Here is an 18,933-nt window from a genome sequence, read left to right on the forward strand (position 1 = left end):
ACAAATATTTGGGGGCAAGAACTATGTCTTACTCAACTTTGTTTACCAGCCCTTAACACAGAAGCACAAAGCAAATGCACAATATTGGGCTTGTTGAGTGAAAACACGAACAAATGAAAAGGGGTGGAAGCTATCAGCTTCTTGAGACAAAGGATTCAAAGCTGGGAGAATGATGGATGAGAATAGTAATTACCCTTTACTGAGAACTCAAAATTTCCTAGGTGCTTTATGTAGTTTGTGTCATTTAATCCCCACGATAACTCCGGGTGATGGCCAGGATCCCCATTCCAAAGTCCCCAGATGAAAAAACAGGTTTTAAATACCATTTCAAAGTCACAAAACAATTATATCAGAACTGAGATTTGAATCTGTGGCTATTTGAATGAAATTCTGGGTTTCTTTTTTCAGTCTTTCTGTCGAGGGTGTTAAAGCCCCCACACCAGCACTGCTGGCAAATCATAAAGAAATAAAACCGCTAAAGTACCAGAAGAAAACGCAGGTGATTATTTCACTAGTTTTAGGGTAGAGAAGGCCTTGACACTAAGCATGACGTGAAACTCATAAGTCAAGGGGCGCCTACGTGGCTCAGTCGGTTAAACATCTGCCTTTTGCTCAAGTCATGTTCCCAGGGCCCTGGGATCGAGCCCTGCTTAGGCTCCCTGCTCAGCTCAGCGGGGAGTCGACTTCTCCCTCTCCCTCTCCCTCTGCCTCTCCCCCTGCTGGTGCGCGAGCGCGTGGGCGCTCTCTCGCGCGCTCTCTCTCTCTCTCTCTCTCTCTCAAATAAATACTCTAAAACAAAACAAAACAAAACCTCAGAAGTCAAAAAGAAAAAGACTGTCTAAGGGGGCCCCACCCTAAGAGGAAACCGCCCTTAAAAGGATTTTATACCACTCTGGAAGGAGCTCTCCACCCCTTTCCCTTGTGACAAAAACCTGATTGGATGACAGGTGCCAGGAGGGTCCATCAGATCAAAACAGCCCGCCAACAAGCCCATAAAAACCCCTAGACTTAGAGACAACGGTTGCAACCCTCTCCAGTCCCGTCCCTCCTCAGGAGCTTATACTGTCACTTTGCCATCACTCAATAAACCTTGCTTTGAGGCCCACCAAAAGAAAAAGAAAAAAAAGAAAAAAGACTGTCTAAATTAAAAATTTAAATTTCTAAAGAAGAATTTCTAAAGAAAGAAGAAAGAAATTATAAACAGCATTAAATGACCAATCACAAATGGGGCAAAGAATTAATATCCTTGATATGCACAGGTACTTATAAATCAATAAGGAAAAGATGAACATCTCAATTGAAAATTGGGAAAGAATATAATCAGGTAACTCATAGGAAAAAAAACACAAATAATTATTAAAGATACAAAAAGAAGTTCAACCTTAGAATATTCATAGAAATTCACATTTTAATGATATAATTTTTGATGGTTAAAAAACAAAAGCAAAAAAACCTTTTAACTGTACAAAGATTTTAACTTTTTAAGAAGCTTTAGCGTGTTATCACTTTATTATTTTTATCACGCTAAGATAATAAGATACCATTTCAACCTATCAGACTGGGTGTGGGAAAATAGATCTTGTCATCATTTGTGAGAATACAAAACCATGTAAATTTTTTGGAGGACAATCTGAAGTAAGTACCCAAATATTTAATGTCTTATCCTATTACCTAGCAATTCCACTTCTAGGAATCTCTTCTACAGAAAAACGTGCACAGTGCAAAAGAAATATGGACAAAGTAGTACACTGCGCCATGTATTGTATCAAAACGATTAGAAACAACCCAAATCTCCACGGGTAGGGGATGGTTTAAAGAACCTCTGCTTTTTCCACACGATGGCATTCCATGCAGCCATTTTTTATAAAAAGAGGTAGCTTTATATTTACTGACATGAAAACATAGCCAGGATATGTTGTTAAGTAAAAAAGCAAATCGTACAACGATATGATCTTTTGTTTTCATGTGCCCAGAAAAACATCTGGAAGGAAGGATCTAAACTGCAAGATTCTCTGAGCATTGGGAGAGAAGGGGAAGCGGCTGTTTCTGTCCGGACCAGGTAATTCAAGTATGTGAGAAAAGAATCCAACAAGACCAAAAGACATTCCGTGACAAGTAAGCCTGGTCCCTCCCCTGTCCCTCAGGCTCCTCTGAGGAAAAGGCAAATACTTTATACATGTCTGTAATGTTAGTACTTTTTAATTTTTTAACAAAGAACATTGTTTTTTATGATTTTTTAAAAAATTAAACCTAGTGAGAAAAGTAAAAAGAATGTTCACTAAAGAAAATTTACAAATAATACAAAAGTTTAAGAAGAAAATAAATATCAGCCACAATCTCATCTCCCAGAAAAAAAAAAAAAGCCATTTGATGCCTTTCCCACAAATCTTTTTTATGCACATATATCCTTTACAAAAAAAAAAAAAAGTTTGCAAAACAATCACAAAATACAAACTGGAAGGATTCTAAACATGTAGCCTGAGGCAAAAGGAAATTAAATTTATAAAGAGAAACTTTACACTTAACGGTATAGCATAAACAGTCTCCCATATTTCCCATATTAAATATTCTTACACAACATGATTTTTCATGGTTGTTTAGGAACCTATCATAAGCAATCTTTCTTTAACCAATCTTTTATCATCAAACATTTACGTTGTTTCGCATTTCAGAAAATGAAGAAAAGAATAGCTTTTTGGGGCAAACAGAGTCCAGGACAACAGAGAAAAAGTCCCTGCAGTCATCTCTTTCCCCTTCCTGACCCCACCCTATGGGGTCTCTGCCCAGGCCTTCCAAACCACTCCCAGAGCACTGCCAGGGCCCAGGGCCAATTGGCCTCCAACTCTGACGTTTCCCCATGAAAGGGCAGAGGCTCTGGTCTGTCTTTCCTGGCCCTGAGATCTTTTTCCAGCAAAACACAGTCTGATCCAGGGGCAGTTCAGACGCCGACCCCCCATCCATAGGCTTGCCACTCTCCAAATTCAAGGTTCTCAGGGTGCTGGTGGCCCAGAGATGGGCACAACATTCTCATACTGGGGCTCCTCCTGCCCTTCCTCATCAGCCAGCTTCTGGGGATCCTGTTCTTGGGGGCCACCCTCAGGGGCAAGCTCCTGGGCCCTCCCTGAGCTCGTGGTGCCGATCCCTAGCCCCCTGGCCACTTCCTCCGGCCCAGTTCCTACAGACTCCAAGGGCCTAGTGAGCTCATCACTGGGGGCTAAGCTGGGGCTCTGACTGGCAGAGCCAGAGGCCAGCCCAGGGCTGCCCTTATTTCGACTTAGGGCCCGGCGTGGAGGCTTAGGGATGGCACTCTTGACCTTGGGCTCTGCCTGGCCTTTCTGGAAGCTACCAAAACGGCGAAGAACAGACCGGACGGGGCCCTCAGATGACTGGGGTGTCCCGGCCAGCATGTAGATCGTGGTCACAGAGCCAGAGCCCTCCAAAACACTGCCTTCAATGGCTTCTACACGCTCAGCCACTGTCCGGCCACCAAGGGGAAGCCGCCGGCGGCCAGTGGCTGAATCCCTAGGGCTCGCAGCACCAGGAAGGGTCTCATCCATTTCTGCTTTCTCTGAGCCCGTGGACTCCTCAGCCTCCTGGCTCTCAGGACCCAGCTGGGCCCCCCTGGAGAGCCTCTTGGGCTTTCGGAGAGGACTGGAGATCTCCCCTGAGCTTCGGCGACTCTGTGGTGCAAACTTGGTGCCTTCAGCAAAGGAGACTGAGGGCCGCTTGGCCCGTGCAAGGCTGGAAGTGCGCGGGATGGGAAATGGTGTGGAGGCGTCCTCAGGGGGAGGGATGGGACCTCCAGCCACGCTGGCCTCTGGAAACTCTCCGTGGGCCACAGTGACCATCCCTGGCAGAGGAGACAGAAGAGCTTGGCCAAAGCTGGGCTGGCCACCCCAAACCATCCTGTTTACTCAGTTTAGCATCTGCCGGGAAGCCTCATCAATGGTGCGAGGAAGAGGTTGAGGGTACAGAGGCAGGGGAAGGGCCTATTCAGGTGGACATGACTCCTTCTACACACTTTTCTCACCACCCCTTCCCCCTTGAACTAACGCCACACCCTAACTAAGCTAAAACTCTGTCAGTGCCACAAAGTCATGGCCCCCTCACCTTCGGGTCTTTGTGTGCTGTTCCCTCTTCCTGAAACACCATTCCCACCCCTTCTTAGCTGTCACTTGGTGAACTCCTGATTCTGCTAGACTCATCTCCATTATCACCAACACTGAGACATCTTCCCTGACATGGCTGGACTGTAAGCCCCCATCAAAGCACGGATCACTCTGTCCTACACGTGCCTGGTTACCGCCCGCCGGACGACGAGCTTGGTGAGGACGGGAATCTGTCTTGTTCTTTACCATGTCCCACAGCTAGGAAACTGACCTGCTCTCGAATGGGCACTTGTACATGTTTGCTGAAGGAATAAAGAAGTGGTAGCAGGCAGGGCTGCTCGGGGCCGAGCGGGCTGTTGGGGGGCTACCTTCTTGGGGTGGCACGCAGTAGGCAGGGCTCTCGTCCTCTCCAGACTCGGGATCAGAAGAGAAGGAGTCGTCTGAGGCCCAGCCCGCAGAGGGCGGCTCGATGAAGCTGTGGTTGAAGGGGATCTCCGGGTCGTGGTGTGAGACTGCAGAGGGCTCCGGGTCAGATGCAGAGCTCCGTGGAAGACCTTGGCCCGTCCCAGCCCCTGCCCTTCAGCACCCACACTGACCTGTCACCCAGGGAAGCTTGTGGCTGCTGAAGGAACCACAGGGGAGCGCCGAGCCCAGGCTGCTCAGTGCCCCCCAGACCTGCAGCTTCATCCTGGACACAGCTGCTCCATCCCTTGCTGGCCTGAGGGTATGGGAGGGGGGAGTCGGTGCATGTGACCACTGGTGGGGGCAGGGTGGGGGCAGCAGAAAAGGGCCAGGACCGTCGTGGTCCTGGGGTTAGTGTGAGAGAGGCAGGGTGGCAGAATGTGTACTTCAGGGGTTCCCTTGGACCACGGAGTAAAATCCAAACTATTGAGCCTGAGATCCAGACCTGCCACAGAGGGCAGCAGAGCTTCAAAAGTCAAATAGACCTGGGTAGCAGCTCTGGTTCAGGCTTCACCTGTCGGGCCTCAGTTTGCTCATCTGTCAAGTGGGGACAATGCCTATCTAGCAGACCTTTTGTCAGGACCCAGCCTAGTGCCAGGCACCCGGTGGGGTTCCCCCAAATGCAGCTTTGTGTTATTATCACCCTGGCTAGTCCCAGCTCAGCTACATTTCTGGAAGTGCCACTGCCTCCAGGAAGCCCGCCCTTGACCCCACACCCAAGCTGGAAGCCAGGGCTTCACTGTTACCATTCCTCTGACAGCCTTTGTCCGTTTCCATCCTCGAGTGAAGGCCTTCTTCCCCACCCCCAGGCTCTGTGCCCCAGGGAGGGGCTACTGGGTCTGTCATGGGCGAATACCCCACAGCACAGACGGGGATGTCAGGGATTAGTGCATGAACTAGTAAGAGAGCACCAGACAGAGAATCCAGAAAAACAGAGCATGGACTTTGTGCGTGCCAGTGACAGGCTGGGTCACCTGAGGCCTCTGCGTCCTCCTCTGTGAACTGAGAATGCTGACCCTCCTGCCCCATATTCCCTGCTCTGAAACTCTTGCTGCAGCGAGTCCCCAAGGAACCAAGACATGTGAAGAGATTTTGTAAAGGAGGAAAGCTCTGTGCAGACAACGTTCCCCTGCGGGGCGCAGCCCCCACCCCCCAGCAAGCCGCCCTAACCCTTCCCTGATCTTCTTTTCTCAGAAAGCCGCCGTCTCTGATAGGCCACTGCTCAGATATTATGTCACTCTCCTTTTGGGAAGTGCGGACGCATCGAGGCCTCGTCTCTTGCCCCCCTTGCCCAGCATTGCCCGGCTGCTTCTGCCTTCCCTGCCTTCCTCCTCTGGTCCCTGTTAATAAAGCCTCAGCCACGCGCTGCAGGTTTGAGTTTCCCCAGCCCGGTGCCCGGTGCCGACTGCTCACACTCCTGCAATTGGAAACTCGCCTACGGAAGGCTTCCAAGGAAGGCAGGCAGCTGACCTGGTGTCTCCGGGCCATGGCCACTGCCAACTGCCTCATTACCTCTGATTTAAGTGTGTGACAAGGCCAGCCCTTCCCCACCCCTGAAAGGAAACCAGATGCCAGCCTGCTCCCAAGCCCCTGGCCTGAGCTGGGGGTGGGGAAGGGGCAGGCCAGAGTTCACCTGTCCTTGGGGTCCGACCGGGCGGCCCAGCAGCAGCAGGCACAGAGGATGATACCCAGGAAGAGCAGCAGCAGAGGCACGAGGACGCCGGCGATGAGGGCTGCGTCCTGAGTGTGAGGCCCTAGGGAGAGCGGGCGAGAGCGGGGGATGGCCAGATATTCAGGGCCATTATGTCTTCCACACAGCATGTCTCGTCTCTAGCTCTGAGCTGCCTCCTCCTTACAATCTTCCACCTGTGGGTCCCTCCCCCTTTTTCCGAGAGATGTAGGCTCTACTCAGCCTTGAGGCCCTCTCCCCAAGCAGCATCCCTGCTATCCTGTCCCCTCCTGACGGTCCCTGGTCTGTTCCTTGCCCCCAGCTGTCACGCCCGGTACACATCCCCTGTGTATCAGGCTGACAGCTGCCTGCTCATCTGGATGCTAGCCTGCTTTCTCAGGAGGCAGGGGCTGTCATATCTTCAGGGACCCCCACAGCAACCATATAGATCTCAGGCCTAGGGAATGCCTCCCAAGTGAGCCCAGCCTCCCTGGCAAGTGATAGGTCCTGGAGCCACATAAAGGGCCAGTCTTTCCCTGGTTACTGTCCCCTGCACCTTCCTACATACCTACCTACCTTCCTTCCTTCCTTTCTTCCTTCCTCCCTCCTGCCCGCCCTCCCTCCCTCCCTTCCTTTTCTTCTTTTTAAAGATTTTATTTATTTGACACACACAGAGAGAGAGAGAGAGAGCACAAGTACGGTAAGCAGCCGGCAGAAGGAGAGGGAGAAGCAGGCTCCCTGCTGGGCAGAGAGCCCAGGGGCTCGATCCCAGGACCCTGGGATCATGACCTGAGCTGAAGGCAGACGCTTAACCAACTGAGCCACCCAGGTGCCCCTGCACCCTCTTTTCCACCTTACCCAACTGGCAGGCCCCAGAGACAGGGTTGCAGGGTCCCTCTGGGCATTCACAGGGAACAGAGCAGTTGTTGCCATGGAAGCCAGATGGGCATGAAGTGTTGCAGCTATGGGGTGACAAGAGACAAAGGCTGAAGGCCGGGTGAGAAGAGACAGGGTGTGCAGGGCACAGGGGAAGGTAGATTTCTGGGCACTTCTCCCCACCCCCTGCCACAGAGACTTCCCTGGATCATGCCCACGCAGACTCCTCTGACCTCTGAGCCACATTCTCAGTACCCCTGGCAGTGTTTGGGAGAATCCCCTGGCCTCTCAGCCCATTTCCAGGGAGGCCACCCACAAGCGGCCCCCGGGTGCCCAGCCCCCCAGGGTACAATCTTCAGACAAGATCCACCTCTCATGATCCCCATCCCTAGCCCGTCCAGCACTAATGTGCAATAGGCTAGATGCCAACAGCATCCAGAGAAAAGTCCTCAGGGTCTGGAGGTCTGAGCCTGCCCTGCCCTACTCTCTGGGCCTTGGTCCTCTCCTCTATAAAATGAGGTCCTTTCCATTCGATACTACATTCTGTCCTACAGTGGAAAACCTGACATTGGAGACAATGACCTTGATTATGTTTTACCACCTAAAGACCTCAAGGAACCAACAATGGAGTTGGCGTCCTACCTCTCAATACCTTCTCCACCTAGTTAGGGAGCCAGGCCTTTTAAATTAAGCATCACTCTGACCTGCCTCTGGAAGATGCAGACCGCACAACAGGAGTAACTTCGCAGTTGGGAGCACGTGCGGTGGGTGTGGGGGAGGTGGAGAAGCCCAGGAAGGGAAGTTCAGGAAACAGATTGTACAGAGGCCAGACCTAGGCCCCTGCCTCCCTGCCAGGGCCCCAGTTCCCTCACCTGGGTCCCCAGTAGCCAGCGTTGCAGACACACTCCCCAGTCACAGCGTCGCAGGTCCCCTGAACACAGGTGGGGCAGGCGGAGCCACAGCCCTTCCCAAAGGTGCCGGGTGGGCAGGGGTCTTCACACCTGAGGTGACGTGAGACTTGGAATGGGCGGGCAGGGCAGGCCTGCCAGGGCAGAGCCCCCCACAAAAGGGTCCTACCCATCTTCCCCCATGCTTCTGGACTCGGCCCCAACTGTCCACTCCTCAGCAGTGAAGCTCAGGTGTAAACAGGGCCTTGAACCCGGGGCCAAACCCACGAGGCAACAGACTACAGATGACTAGAGGGAGAAGAAGAGAGCGGGGTACCTGAGTGGTGAAGGAGCCGGAAGAGAACCCTGCCCAGGGCCTCATCAGCACCCATCTCTCTTCCCTCAGTCTTCACCAGGAGGCAGGCCCCAAGGCCGTGTGAATGAGTGTGTTGGGGGAGGGGCCAGCTATCCCAGAGGGAGTAGCTGGAATGAGGATCCTGAAGGAAGGTGCACCCCACCTGGAACAGGCCGGCCCCCTCACCTAGGCCCCAGCCACCCAGGGTCACAGCGCTGACAGTGCCCAGTGTCTGGCTGACAGGCCTCCCCAAGCCGGCAGTGGGGGCACAGCTGCCTGCAGCTCTCGCCAAAGGTGCCAGCTGGGCAGGGCTGGTGGCACTGGGTTCCGTTCCAGCCTGGCTCACAGGACTCACAGCTGCCTGTGTCTGCAGAGCATGGCTCCTTCTGCTTGCAGTGGCCACAGCTGGGAAGAGAAGGAGTTCATGGGAGCACTGAGGAGCGGATAGAGGGGTCCCCACTCAGGTCTCCACGGACAATGGAGAGCACCCAGAGCATCAGGCTGGTTTGAGCCTCAGTTTCCCCATGCTGTACAACAAAAAGGCTGGACAGAGGATCTCTGCAGGATTCCAGCCCTCTCCTTCTAACTTCCCATTCCAGAACCCGGGCTTCCTAAAATCCCAGGGTCACCAAGAGCTCCCAGCCCAGCCAGAACAGCCACGTTACTCTGGCCAACCTTCTCCCCAGTGTTCCTTCCTATCCCCCTTCTCTCAACCCTCCTATCCATGCTATTTCTGAGGTCTGGCATGATTGGGATTCAGTGTATCTCCTATCCCATAACATGAAAATGCATAAAAATTAAAACATGCCTGTTTTCATCACTATAATTTCATGTTTATCTTATGTTTAAAAAAAAAGTTTTGGGGTGCCTGGGTGGCTCAGTTGGTTAAGCGTCTGCCTTCAGCTCAGGCCATGATCTCGAGGTCCTGGGACTGAGCCCCACATTGGGCTCCCTGCTTAGTGGGGAGCCTGCTTCTCCCTCTCCTCCTCCCCCCCACCTTGTGCTCTCTCTCCCTGTCTCAAATAAATAAATAAAATCTTTAACAAAAGTTTTCCCCAGTTTTTTTTTTTTTTTTTGAGATGTGTCATACTGCACTGTGTAACTTTATGGTGTACGGTATAATGACTTGACTTACATATATTGTGAAATGATGACCACATTTAGTTAACATCCCTCATCTCATACAGGTACAAAAAAGGGAAAAAATGGCTTTTTTCTTTTTGACGAAAAAACTCTTAGGATCTGCTCTCCTAGGAACTTTTCCACTAAGGTTTTCCTTATCTTAGTTTCTCATTGATTCTTTAAGTTTCTTGAAAAGTTTCTCCCCAGATAATTATCTGGAACCATATGCTTGGATCAGACTCATTTGTTCATAAGATCAATTTAGCAGACCAGCACCAAAAAAAGAAAAGAAAGAAAATATTACAGTGTGTGTGTGTGTATATCTCACATATGTAATACACACAGATATATACACATATATTACATATAATACATGAAGCAAGGATAAGTATATGTTGTCTGGTTAAGCTTTTACCTCAGAGATAAGTGTATGGAGAGAGAGAGGAGGGATGTAAAACGCCATTTTTTTGTTGTTTTGTTTTTGTTTTAAGTAAGCGCCATGCCCAACGCCCAACTCAAGACCCCTGAGATCAAGAGTAGCACGCTCTACCTACGAAGTCAGCCAGGCGCCCCCAAACGCATTTTTTATTGTGAGTGGAACGGCCAAAGTTTGAAAGCCACTTTTAAAGGGACCCTGCAATCGCTTTTTTGTTAAGATTTTATTTATTTGCTAGAGAGAGAGCACGAGCAGGGGAAGCGGCAGGCAGAGGGAGCCCCATGCTGGACTGGACCCCAGGACCCTGGAATCACGACCTGAGTCGAAGGCAGACGCTTAACCGACTGAACCACCCAGGCCCCCCCGCCATCGTTTTGTCACGCGATTCATCTAAGTATAGCTTGCTGGCACTACTATTGTTTACGAGTAACCGGACGAAGGGGTGGGCGAGGCTAGACCTAGGGCATCGAGGGTCCTTCTCCCCCTTTCATCCCGTCCTCGGCTGTCTTTGCGGAGAGCACCTCACCACGTTTTCCCCGCGCCCCCGCCTCTGCCCCGCTCATCCTCCGCCTTCCCTTCGGCTGCTGCGCCCTCCCTCCCCGCTCTAGCTCCTGCCCCGCCCCCCACCGCTGCGGCCCCTCCCCCGGCCGCTCCTGCGCGGGGAGGGGCTCCTCGTCGCGCCCCGCGGCCCGCTCGCCGCAGCCCGGCGGCGCGCGCTCACCTGTCGCGGCAGTGAGGCCCGTAGCTGCCGGCGCGGCAGGGCAGCTCGCAGCGCGCGCCGCGGAAGCCCGGCGGGCAAGCGCACTGGCCGGAGGCGGCGCTGCAGCGGCCGCGCACGCACTCGCACTGCTGCCGGCACTCGGGGCCCCACCAGCCCGGCCGGCAGGCGCAGCGGCCCGTCTCCTGCGCGCACGGCGAGCCGTGGCAGGCGCAGCGGAAGCTGCAGCGGCGGCCCCACCAGCCCGGCTCGCAGCGGCAGGAGCCGTCCGTTTGATCGCAGCGCGCCGCCGCCGGGTTACACTGGCACGGACGGCGGCAAGTGGACGACCACCAGCCAGGCTCGCAGCGGCACGCGCCCGTCGCGGGGTCGCAACGCCCGTGGGGGCCGCAGGCGCACGCGAACTCGCAGCGGCCGCCCCAGCGGTCCGCTTGGCAGTGGCACACGCCCGTGGCCGGCTCGCACTGGCCGTGTGGGTGGCAGGCACAGATCTCACGGCAATCGGGGCCCCAGTACTGGCCCGGGCAGCCTGCAGAGATGGGGTGGGGTGGGGAACGGAAGGGGGTCAGAGGGCTCAGGGCCAGGCATGGATCTCCGCCTCGCGCCCCCTTCCATAAGGAAGAGGGGCGCCAGGCCCACCCCCAACAACCAGAGACAGACCCTTGAACGTCTGGCAGCCTAACCTCCTGGGGCACAGCTCACTTCCTGCCTGTGACTCCCAACTACAAAAACCCTTTGCAGTGGCCCAGCTTCCTACTTCCTACGCGAGAACACACTTCAAGTTCCTGAGTGGGAGACGCTTTGCCCAGAGTCACACAGAAGTCCTCTCTCTCATGCCCATCCCCCCACTCCCCACCCCCACCCCACTGGAGGTGAACTGGGCGTCCTAAGTGTCCACCTCGGCCCAGATGCTGACCGTGAGAGTCACAAGGGAAGCCACATTTGCCCCTAGTGTCTCCTCTCAGCCCTGATTCCTGCTCTCTGGCCATCCTGCCCACCAAACCCTTTCCCATGCCCCTCTTTCTACCAGAGGACAGAGAGCCCAACCGGGGGTCTCCTTCCACCCTCCACAGATGTATAAAGTGCATGTGAGGGAGACTGAGAATGTGCCCATTTTGCAATTAACAGGGATAACCAGCGTCTTTTCTGAGAAGTTGAATGTGACAGTGAAGGGCACAAAACTGAAACTGTGGGTAGGGCTTTGTGGATCTGGGTAAAACCCAGATGACTCAGGGCATCTTCCAGGAATGCGGCACTTCCCGACTCTGGGCCTCAATTTCCTCAATAAAGCTTGGAGGTATTCTGGCCCTGCTGTTGTAAGAGCACATTTCTACCTGCTTTGCATCCCCCTCCCGGGTTCTGCCTAGCAACTTCATCCTCCAGGTGAAACTAGGACTCACGGGAATTGCACTGGGCCCCGAAGAATCCAGGTTTGCATCGACAGAGGCCTGGTTTCACACATACTTCATCTTCCCGGCAGGCATCTAGCCCCTCACAGATAGCTGAAAAACATCCCACCCAGGTGGAAAGGACAGTGGCATGGCCCAACCAGGGGACACTCTGCCCCTCTCACTGGCTCCCAGCACCCTGGCCCTCTCAGGGCCATTCCCTCAGGGCTGGGGGTGTGTGTCAGGATGGACTCTAGCTCTAGGGCTCAGGAGGGGAAATAGGCCCAAGGAGGAGAGGAAGGAAGGGTCACTGGGCTACGTCTTCATTTCTTCTCGGGTGGGGATCCATTCTGGCTACTCACGGATAGTGCATTCTTGATCTTTCTGCCTCCAGCCTGGGCAGCACTGGAGCTCAGCAGAGGGGCTGTGGGGCAGAGAGGGGTCAGCCGGGGGACAGACTGGCTCCACAGGTGGATCACTGCCTCTGGCTGAGATGTGGGAGGCTGCCTCAGCCCCGTCAGGCAGGCCTAGCCAAGAGTCACAGCCCCAGTGTCCCTAATCCCGTCCCTTTCCTTCCCTGGTCCTCCCACCTTCGGCCTTGACTATCCACCACCCTCCAGGCTGTCCCCAGGCCCCCTTCCCTTCAGCCCCATGGCCTCTTCCCTCATGTCCTCCTTCCTGGCAATGCCTCAACACCAGTTCAGCCACCCCCCGCCCCACATTAGATTCCCACAAAGACCCACCTGCTGGCCATGCAGACATGCTGCCCATTGGGGTCCAGCTTGGACCCCTGGGTCCCCCGTGTCCAGAGCAGCAACAGTGGGAGCAGCCTCAGGCCCATGGCGGCCAGTCCAGACGGAGGGCTTGGGTTAGTCTGGCCCCCACAGCTCCCAACCCCCTCCCTGCTTCCTTCCAAGGCCTTTCCTGAGGAAACCAGTGTGAAGGGGCGGGCTGCCATGAGGCACCTCCCTGAGAGGGCGGGTGGGTGGGTGCTGGGAAGACCAGACACCAGAGAAATGAAAAGGAAGGGAAGGCCGTGGTGAAGGCTGAGTGGGGACTTTAGGGGCCGGTCTCAGTCTGGAGGGGGCTGGAAGATGAAGCTGCAAGTCCCAGGATACGGGGACAGGCAAGGGTGTGCGGTGAGAGCAGGAGCCACGTCTTTCCATTAGGTCATACTATGCAAGTGAGGCCCCAGCTGGGAGAAGCTCCCCACCCACAAACAACCAACAAGACCCTGTGAGGAAACCACAGCCTGCCCTTGGTCCTGGCAGAGCCAGGTGGGGGCAGACCACTGACACACAGACACGGAGCCGTTTCTGGGGATCACGGGCAGCTGCTTTATTACAGTAGCTTAGGCCGTTCTCACAACCCCCTGGGAGGTAGGTAGTTAGCTCTCTCTTTTACGGATGGGAAAACTGAGACCCCGGGAGGAAGCACTTTTATCTGGCCCCTGAGGCTTGGCACAGAGATACAGGGAAGGAAGGTCGGCTGAGCTCGTCTTCATGCCCTGGCTCAGGCCAGGACCGGGAAAGAGCCCGGGGGGCCGAGAAGTAGGGAGCCCTGTCTTCATGTGAGGCCACACAGCCGCCCATAGCGAGATTCCGAAGTCAGGTCTCTGGGGCAGCTGAGACCCCCAGACCGAGGTGTTCACCAAGTGCAGAGCAGAGCCCGTCAGGAGCTGAGGCCTGTGGGGCTGCCCCCAGGCTCCACGTGGGGTTGCTGTGGGGCCTCCTCTTCTCCCCCTAGCTCACTGGGAGCCATGCTGCTGGTCTGCTCTTTGGGGGCCTCCGTGTCACCCTCATAGGACAGGCCAAAGCTGGGGGGAGAACCAAGAGGCATTTTCAGCTTGGATGCCAGAGAGGTCAAGGCTATGGGCTCAGGGAGTGGTGGGAAAAGGGGTTACAATAGGAAGAAAGGGCAGCGTGAGGTACTGAGGAGACAAAGGGACCAGGACCAATGGCGGGAGGGGCATGCTTAGAGCTAATGACAGCAAGATGAATGTCAGTGGAGCAGGAAAGGGGAGAAGAACAAAGGTGGGGCCCCTCCTTCACCCCCACAACCTTTGCCCTTCCTCTTCCCCCAACATACAAACTCTGTATTCTGGACTCAGTGGGTGGAGGGTGAGCTCCCTTATCACAGGAGAGCAGGAGCCATGAGCTGTCTTCATCGTCACTGAGGCAGAGAAGAGGAGAGGGCAGATATGGGGGTCATTTATCAAGGCCCTGGGGGACAACGGGAGTCCAGCTGTGTCCAGCCTTCTGCACAGTATCCGGGAACAGCCAGGGGAGGACAGAGTGACTACGGGACCCTCAAGGCTGGAGAGAAGGAGGTGCTAGGGAGATGAAGGACATCTTAAGGCTTTTAGTTTATAGCTTCACAGCAGGCCCTGATGTGGCTGTAATTACCTTCTTAACCTTCTGAGAACAGATTCGGCCAAGAGAGGAAACTGAAAAACTAACGTGGAGAAGCAGCATTACCAGATTTCTTCAGCAGGAGGTATAGTGAGCATGGCAAGTCGGAGCAGCGCGATCCAGAGAGAGGGGTGGCAGGCTGGACAGCAGGCTCAGAGGGTGACCAGGCCGGAGTGGCAGGCTCAGCAGGGTAGCCTGGACAGCAGGCCGGAGTGGCAGGCTCGGGGGGTGACCAGGCCGGAGTGGCAGGCTCAGCAGGGTAGCCTGGGCAGCAGGCTCAGGGTGACCAGGCCAGGTCAGCAGGTTTAAGAAGTGACCAGGCTAGGTGACATGTTCAGGGAATGATGAGGCTAAGGTGGTAAACTCAGGGGGTGATTAGCCTGGGTTAGAGCTGACCAGGCTCGGTCATCAGGCTCAGCGGAAAGAGCAAGGGAGGGCGGCTCAGTGGGAATGGAGGCAGGGACTTACCTGCTCTCCGCTTCCTCTGGGATCCCTAACATCTTGGCCTTGATCTTCTTCCGCTGCTTCTTGACGGCCACCTTCATGGCCTCAACCAGCAGCCCAGGGACCCGGTGGTCTGTGAGCAGCTCCCTACAGAGGAGGGAAAAGGGCAGAGTACCCAGTAGGGACGCCAACAGCCGGTCTCCTCCCAAGTACCGATGCATGCTGTTCCCCCTTTTTGAAACACTCTGCCATGCTAACACCCCTCAGACTTAGCTTAGGTGTTGCCCCCTCCTGGAATCTTTCTCTGACCCCTGCTGTGACTTTTTGTACTACTTCCTCCCCCATATGGAAGAGGTTCAGGGAAGGCAGGGCCGTGTGATTCATGTCCTCCCAGTGTCCAGCACAGTGCCTGGCCCATGTCACTGTAGATAGATCAGTGAACCAAAGAATGACGCTGGTGACTTGAGGCCCAGGAATAGGTGTGAGCAGAGCCCCTGAGCCTCCCAACGCCTGCCCACCGCCCTCACCGCTGGAAGTAGGCCAACTCCTCCTTCAGCAGGAACACGTTGGCTTTGAGCTCATTCCGCTCCTGAAGGATCTGCTCAAGCTCCTCTCGACTGAAGCTGCACTGCCCTGCCTTGGAGGGGCGCCCTGGCTGCTGCAGGGCACCCGCCTGCAGGAGGACAGGCTTGGTCAGAGGGGTGCGTCTACGGCGCTCCCCTGCGCCCGCGCCATCACAGGAATACTAGGGCAAGTGACAGGCAGCGAGACTTGGGAGCTGAGGGCGCTGCAACAGATGGCAGATCAGTGCTCTGCTGAGCGTGGGAGCAGGGGCCGGCCAGGGCCGCGCACTGTGTGCCGCCTCCCCCCTTCCCGGTGGACCTGCTGCGCAGCACAGCAAACCCTCCGCGAGGGCCCAGCAAGCACCGGACTTGTGAGTACTGTGATGGGCCCTCACCGGGTCCTCAGGGGTCCCCGGGGCTCCTGCGTCGGCGGCGGCCCGCTCGGGCTCCTGCCTCTGTTCGTACCCGGCCCCTCCGGCCTGGTCCCGCGCCAGCTCCACGACCCCCTGGCGCGGTAGCTCCCGCTCGCTCTCGCGGTCCCTCGCGGCGCGCAGCTGGGCTTCTACCGCGGCCAGCTTGTGCCGCAGCTCCGCATTCACCAGTAGGAGGCGCTGCAGCTGCTCCTGCAGCTGAGGGCGGAGCAAAAGGGGAGGTAGGCGGGGCGTCGATGGGTGGGGTGGGGAACCCCGCCTCACGCCCGTCGCCCCGCCCCGCCCTCACCGCCTCGGTCTCCTGGCTCCGCTGCAGCAGGTCTCGGTTGTGCGCGCGGAGCTCGTCCCGCTGGCGGTCGGTGACCTCCTTGAGCTGCCTCAGGAGAGCGCGCTCCTCTGAGGAAGGGGCGTTGTTAGCGGAGGCCTGGGGAGGAGGCCCTGAGCCGGCGCGGCCCGCCCCTTGGCGGTGCCCGCACTCACCCTGCGGCCCAGAGCGCAGCTCTCTGCGGAGGCGCTCGTTCTCCTCCCGCAGCCGCCGCAGCTCCGCTTCTGCCTGCTGCGCTGACACCTGCAGCTGGGGAGGCCAGGCTGTGAGGACTACGCTCCCACCAGCCCTGCGGGGGGCCAGGGGAAAGGGCGGTGACTCACTGAGTCTGGGTCCGGCCCCACGGCAGCCTTTTCCAGAAGCTCCAGCGTCCGCACCACGAGCGGCACCAGCCTGGCCGCCGCCTCCGGCCCGAAGCGGCGCGCCAGCTCCTTTAGCTCCGTGCCCAGGGCCCCGGCTAGATGGTACACGAGCTCTGCGGCCGTCCCTGACCCCGGGGCCACTCGAGGTCCGCAGCTGTGCACCCCAGGCACTGCCTTCCTGGTCTCCATGTTCCCAGAAAGTTAAGAGCTGCGACAACCGCCCCCTTCCAACCCTAATTGAGGCAGGAAAAAGCCAAACAGTTCCGGCCCAGGAAGCAGTTCACGGCAGTAGAGGGCGGGGAAGAAGCGACAGAGGAGGAGCGACTAAGAGAAAAGACTTGGGGAAGGAGGTAGTGCCCTGGGCCCCCTGGGCCCTGTCCTGTTCAAGCCCCCAAGGTCACAGGAAGGAGGACTGCCTACTTCCAGCCAGGCGGCCAAGAGCTGAGGCTCAGGGCTCTAAGTGGTCACTTTTGTCAATCCCTCCCCACAGCGCCCAATCCAGGCTCCACCCCCGTGTCTGGAGTCATGAGGCCCAACTTGGCTGCCAAGTACTACAGGCGACGGGTGAGGTAGGAGGGCTGTCACTGGCCTCAGCCAGAGGCTAGGCACCACACTTGCAAGGGGTGGGGGGGACCACAAACCTCCAGACTCGGAAAATGGCAGCAGCCGCTCCAAAGGATGTTGAAAGGGGTGATGGTTTGCAAATATTTTGAAGGCAAGTTGGTAAATGTGATCAAGGGAGTAAGGGCATGAAAGCCCAACCCCACCTCAGTTACCTGAATCTAGGGGATACTTGGTCCACAGCCACTGATGAGGGGCCTCATGCCTCTTTAAGGCTGAGGCCAGCACTTTGCTGTGAACAAGTCCAGCCTCCTGCCATCCCTACACCCAGAATTTGAGCTCAGGGGGAAAAAAAAACTCAAAAACTCCTACTATTTATACAAAATTTATTATATTTTGCTCAGGACTACAAGCCACTAGAGATCAATAACACGAGCAGCACAAATAGGAGAAAAAGGGACCAAGCTGCTGAATGTCACCAGCTTCTCTTTGGGGGTAAAAGGCTCCAGTCTTTGGGACGTCTGAAGCAGGGGGAGGTGAGGAAACAACTACGCATAGAGGTCCTCTCGGTCCGCAGAGTAGACCTCGCCCTCTTGCAGGAGAGCGAAGTTGAGGAAGTGGGAAGGTCTGTGCACCTCGTGGTAGAACTCTTTAGGATTTGCCAGCTGCAGCTCATACTTCATGTTGGGATCATGCCGGACACCTTGGGGAAGAAGGAAAGGGCCGCTGTTAACCAGGTGCACCTGCCTCATCCAGCCTGGGTCCTTGGGCCATCTCCAAATCAGAGTCAAGCCCCAAGTGCCAAGGGTGATGGCCTAACTCCAGTCCCACTTCCCTGTGCTCCCCAACTTACCCATAAAGTTGTAGTTCCATGAGGACTGGGCAGGAACCATAAAAAAGCCAAGGAAGCGGTCTGACAGCAGCATCTGGACCCTTTCATAATGTGAGGGCAGATAGCCCTTGGGATTGTTGCCCTTGTCTGTATTTTGGCGACCCCATTCATAGCCACTGGGGGTCAGCTTATAGGCTGTCAGTGTGCAAGAACCTGGTGTGAAGCTGAAAGAGGGATGAGGACAGAGTCAGAGAAATGCCTGCCCCACCACACTTCCTCCCAAGGGGGCCCAAAGCCTACCTGCAGGTGATGATAATGGTCTTCTCACCATCCCAAGACGGGTTGTCAGCCATGATCTTAGCATGGGTGGTGACATCCTGGGGTGACAGCTGGGGGGATTCATTGGGCTGAGTGTGGATCCATCCTAAGGGTTCCATTTCCTATATGCAAAGAGAGGTGAAAAGCTATTTGGAGCCCTGTCCCCATCTGCAGATGGGAATCACCTCCATGAGAGTAGCACAGCTCCCTTCCCTCCACCACTCCTAAAGAAAAAGGCCCCCATTCTCCCACACCCTCACTGACCTTGAGGTACTCATGCTGGGGAAGCTGGCCAGGGAGGTGCACGGTTTGGTGAGTGCCCCACTGTGGTACCATCACGATGCAGCGGATCTCCTTCACCTGGGGGTTATCTGGTGGGCTCACCCCATATAGGTATCCTGCAATCTGGAAACAAAGGGGTCAAGAACCAAAATGATTCTTAGTACCACTCTAGACTCTGGGCTGTTAGCCCTGTGCTTTGTTCCCTTCCCCAAGAACAAAAAATAGGTCAGAGTGTGGTCAGAATCTCTTGCGTCAGAATCACCTGGAGGGCTTGTTCAAAATGTAAACATAGATCTCATCTTGGACTTACCACATCAGAATCTCGAGTGGGGTTCAGGAATCTGCATAGTATAATCTGTATAGTACCCGCAAATAAATGAGC

The 18,933-nt window shown here is 55.4% G+C and overlaps 3 protein-coding genes across 9 annotated transcripts in view; all 3 read right to left on the reverse strand.

The window, feature by feature from the left end:
• Nucleotides 1-1,390: 1,390 nt before the first annotated feature.
• SCARF1 (scavenger receptor class F member 1) lies at nt 1,391-13,005 on the reverse strand. 2 transcript variants are annotated; one of them, XM_057317664.1, is made up of 11 exons: nt 12,766-13,005; nt 12,385-12,549; nt 12,035-12,136; nt 10,638-11,163; nt 8,545-8,763; nt 7,989-8,117; nt 7,099-7,202; nt 6,205-6,325; nt 4,706-4,827; nt 4,478-4,621; nt 1,391-3,850 (listed from the first exon to the last, which is right to left on the reverse strand). In XM_057317664.1, the coding sequence occupies exons 1-11, from the start codon at nt 12,791-12,793 to the stop codon at nt 2,991-2,993; spliced, it is 2,520 nt and encodes an 839-aa protein (XP_057173647.1). In that variant the 5' UTR covers nt 12,794-13,005; the 3' UTR covers nt 1,391-2,990. The 2 variants fall into 2 exon arrangements, with proteins under 2 accessions (XP_057173647.1, XP_026373619.1); XM_026517834.4 differs by having other exon boundaries at nt 12,385-12,446; nt 12,766-12,996.
• Nucleotides 13,006-13,340: 335 nt separating this feature from the next.
• Nucleotides 13,341-17,412, reverse strand: RILP (Rab interacting lysosomal protein). Of its 3 annotated transcripts, XM_026517839.4 has the most exons (9): nt 16,520-17,412; nt 16,352-16,445; nt 16,161-16,267; nt 15,836-16,069; nt 15,405-15,550; nt 14,902-15,024; nt 14,111-14,194; nt 13,752-13,838; nt 13,341-13,720 (listed from the first exon to the last, which is right to left on the reverse strand). In XM_026517839.4, exons 1-9 carry the CDS (start codon nt 16,745-16,747, stop codon nt 13,630-13,632), a joined length of 1,194 nt encoding a protein of 397 aa, XP_026373624.3. In that variant the 5' UTR covers nt 16,748-17,412; the 3' UTR covers nt 13,341-13,629. The 3 variants fall into 3 exon arrangements, with proteins under 3 accessions (XP_026373624.3, XP_026373623.1, XP_057173648.1); XM_026517838.4 differs by lacking the exon at nt 14,111-14,194 and having other exon boundaries at nt 13,341-13,838; XM_057317665.1 differs by having other exon boundaries at nt 13,341-14,194.
• Nucleotides 17,413-17,490: 78 nt separating this feature from the next.
• The window catches only part of PRPF8 (pre-mRNA processing factor 8), a 31,562-nt gene continuing 30,119 nt past the window's right edge, over nt 17,491-18,933 (reverse strand). For all 4 annotated transcript variants that reach the window (XM_026517840.4, XM_026517841.4, XM_048226866.2 and 1 more), the window contains 4 exons: nt 18,534-18,674; nt 18,252-18,391; nt 17,973-18,175; nt 17,491-17,822 (listed from right to left, as the gene is read on the reverse strand). In XM_026517840.4, coding sequence (XP_026373625.1) covers nt 17,668-17,822; nt 17,973-18,175; nt 18,252-18,391; nt 18,534-18,674 — 639 coding nt within the window. In that variant the 3' untranslated portion in view covers nt 17,491-17,667. The remainder of the gene's footprint in view (nt 17,823-17,972; nt 18,176-18,251; nt 18,392-18,533; nt 18,675-18,933) is intronic.

Source organism: Ursus arctos, unplaced genomic scaffold, assembly GCF_023065955.2.
Source record: "Ursus arctos isolate Adak ecotype North America unplaced genomic scaffold, UrsArc2.0 scaffold_24, whole genome shotgun sequence".
NCBI classification, from domain to species: Eukaryota; Metazoa; Chordata; class Mammalia; order Carnivora; family Ursidae; genus Ursus; species Ursus arctos.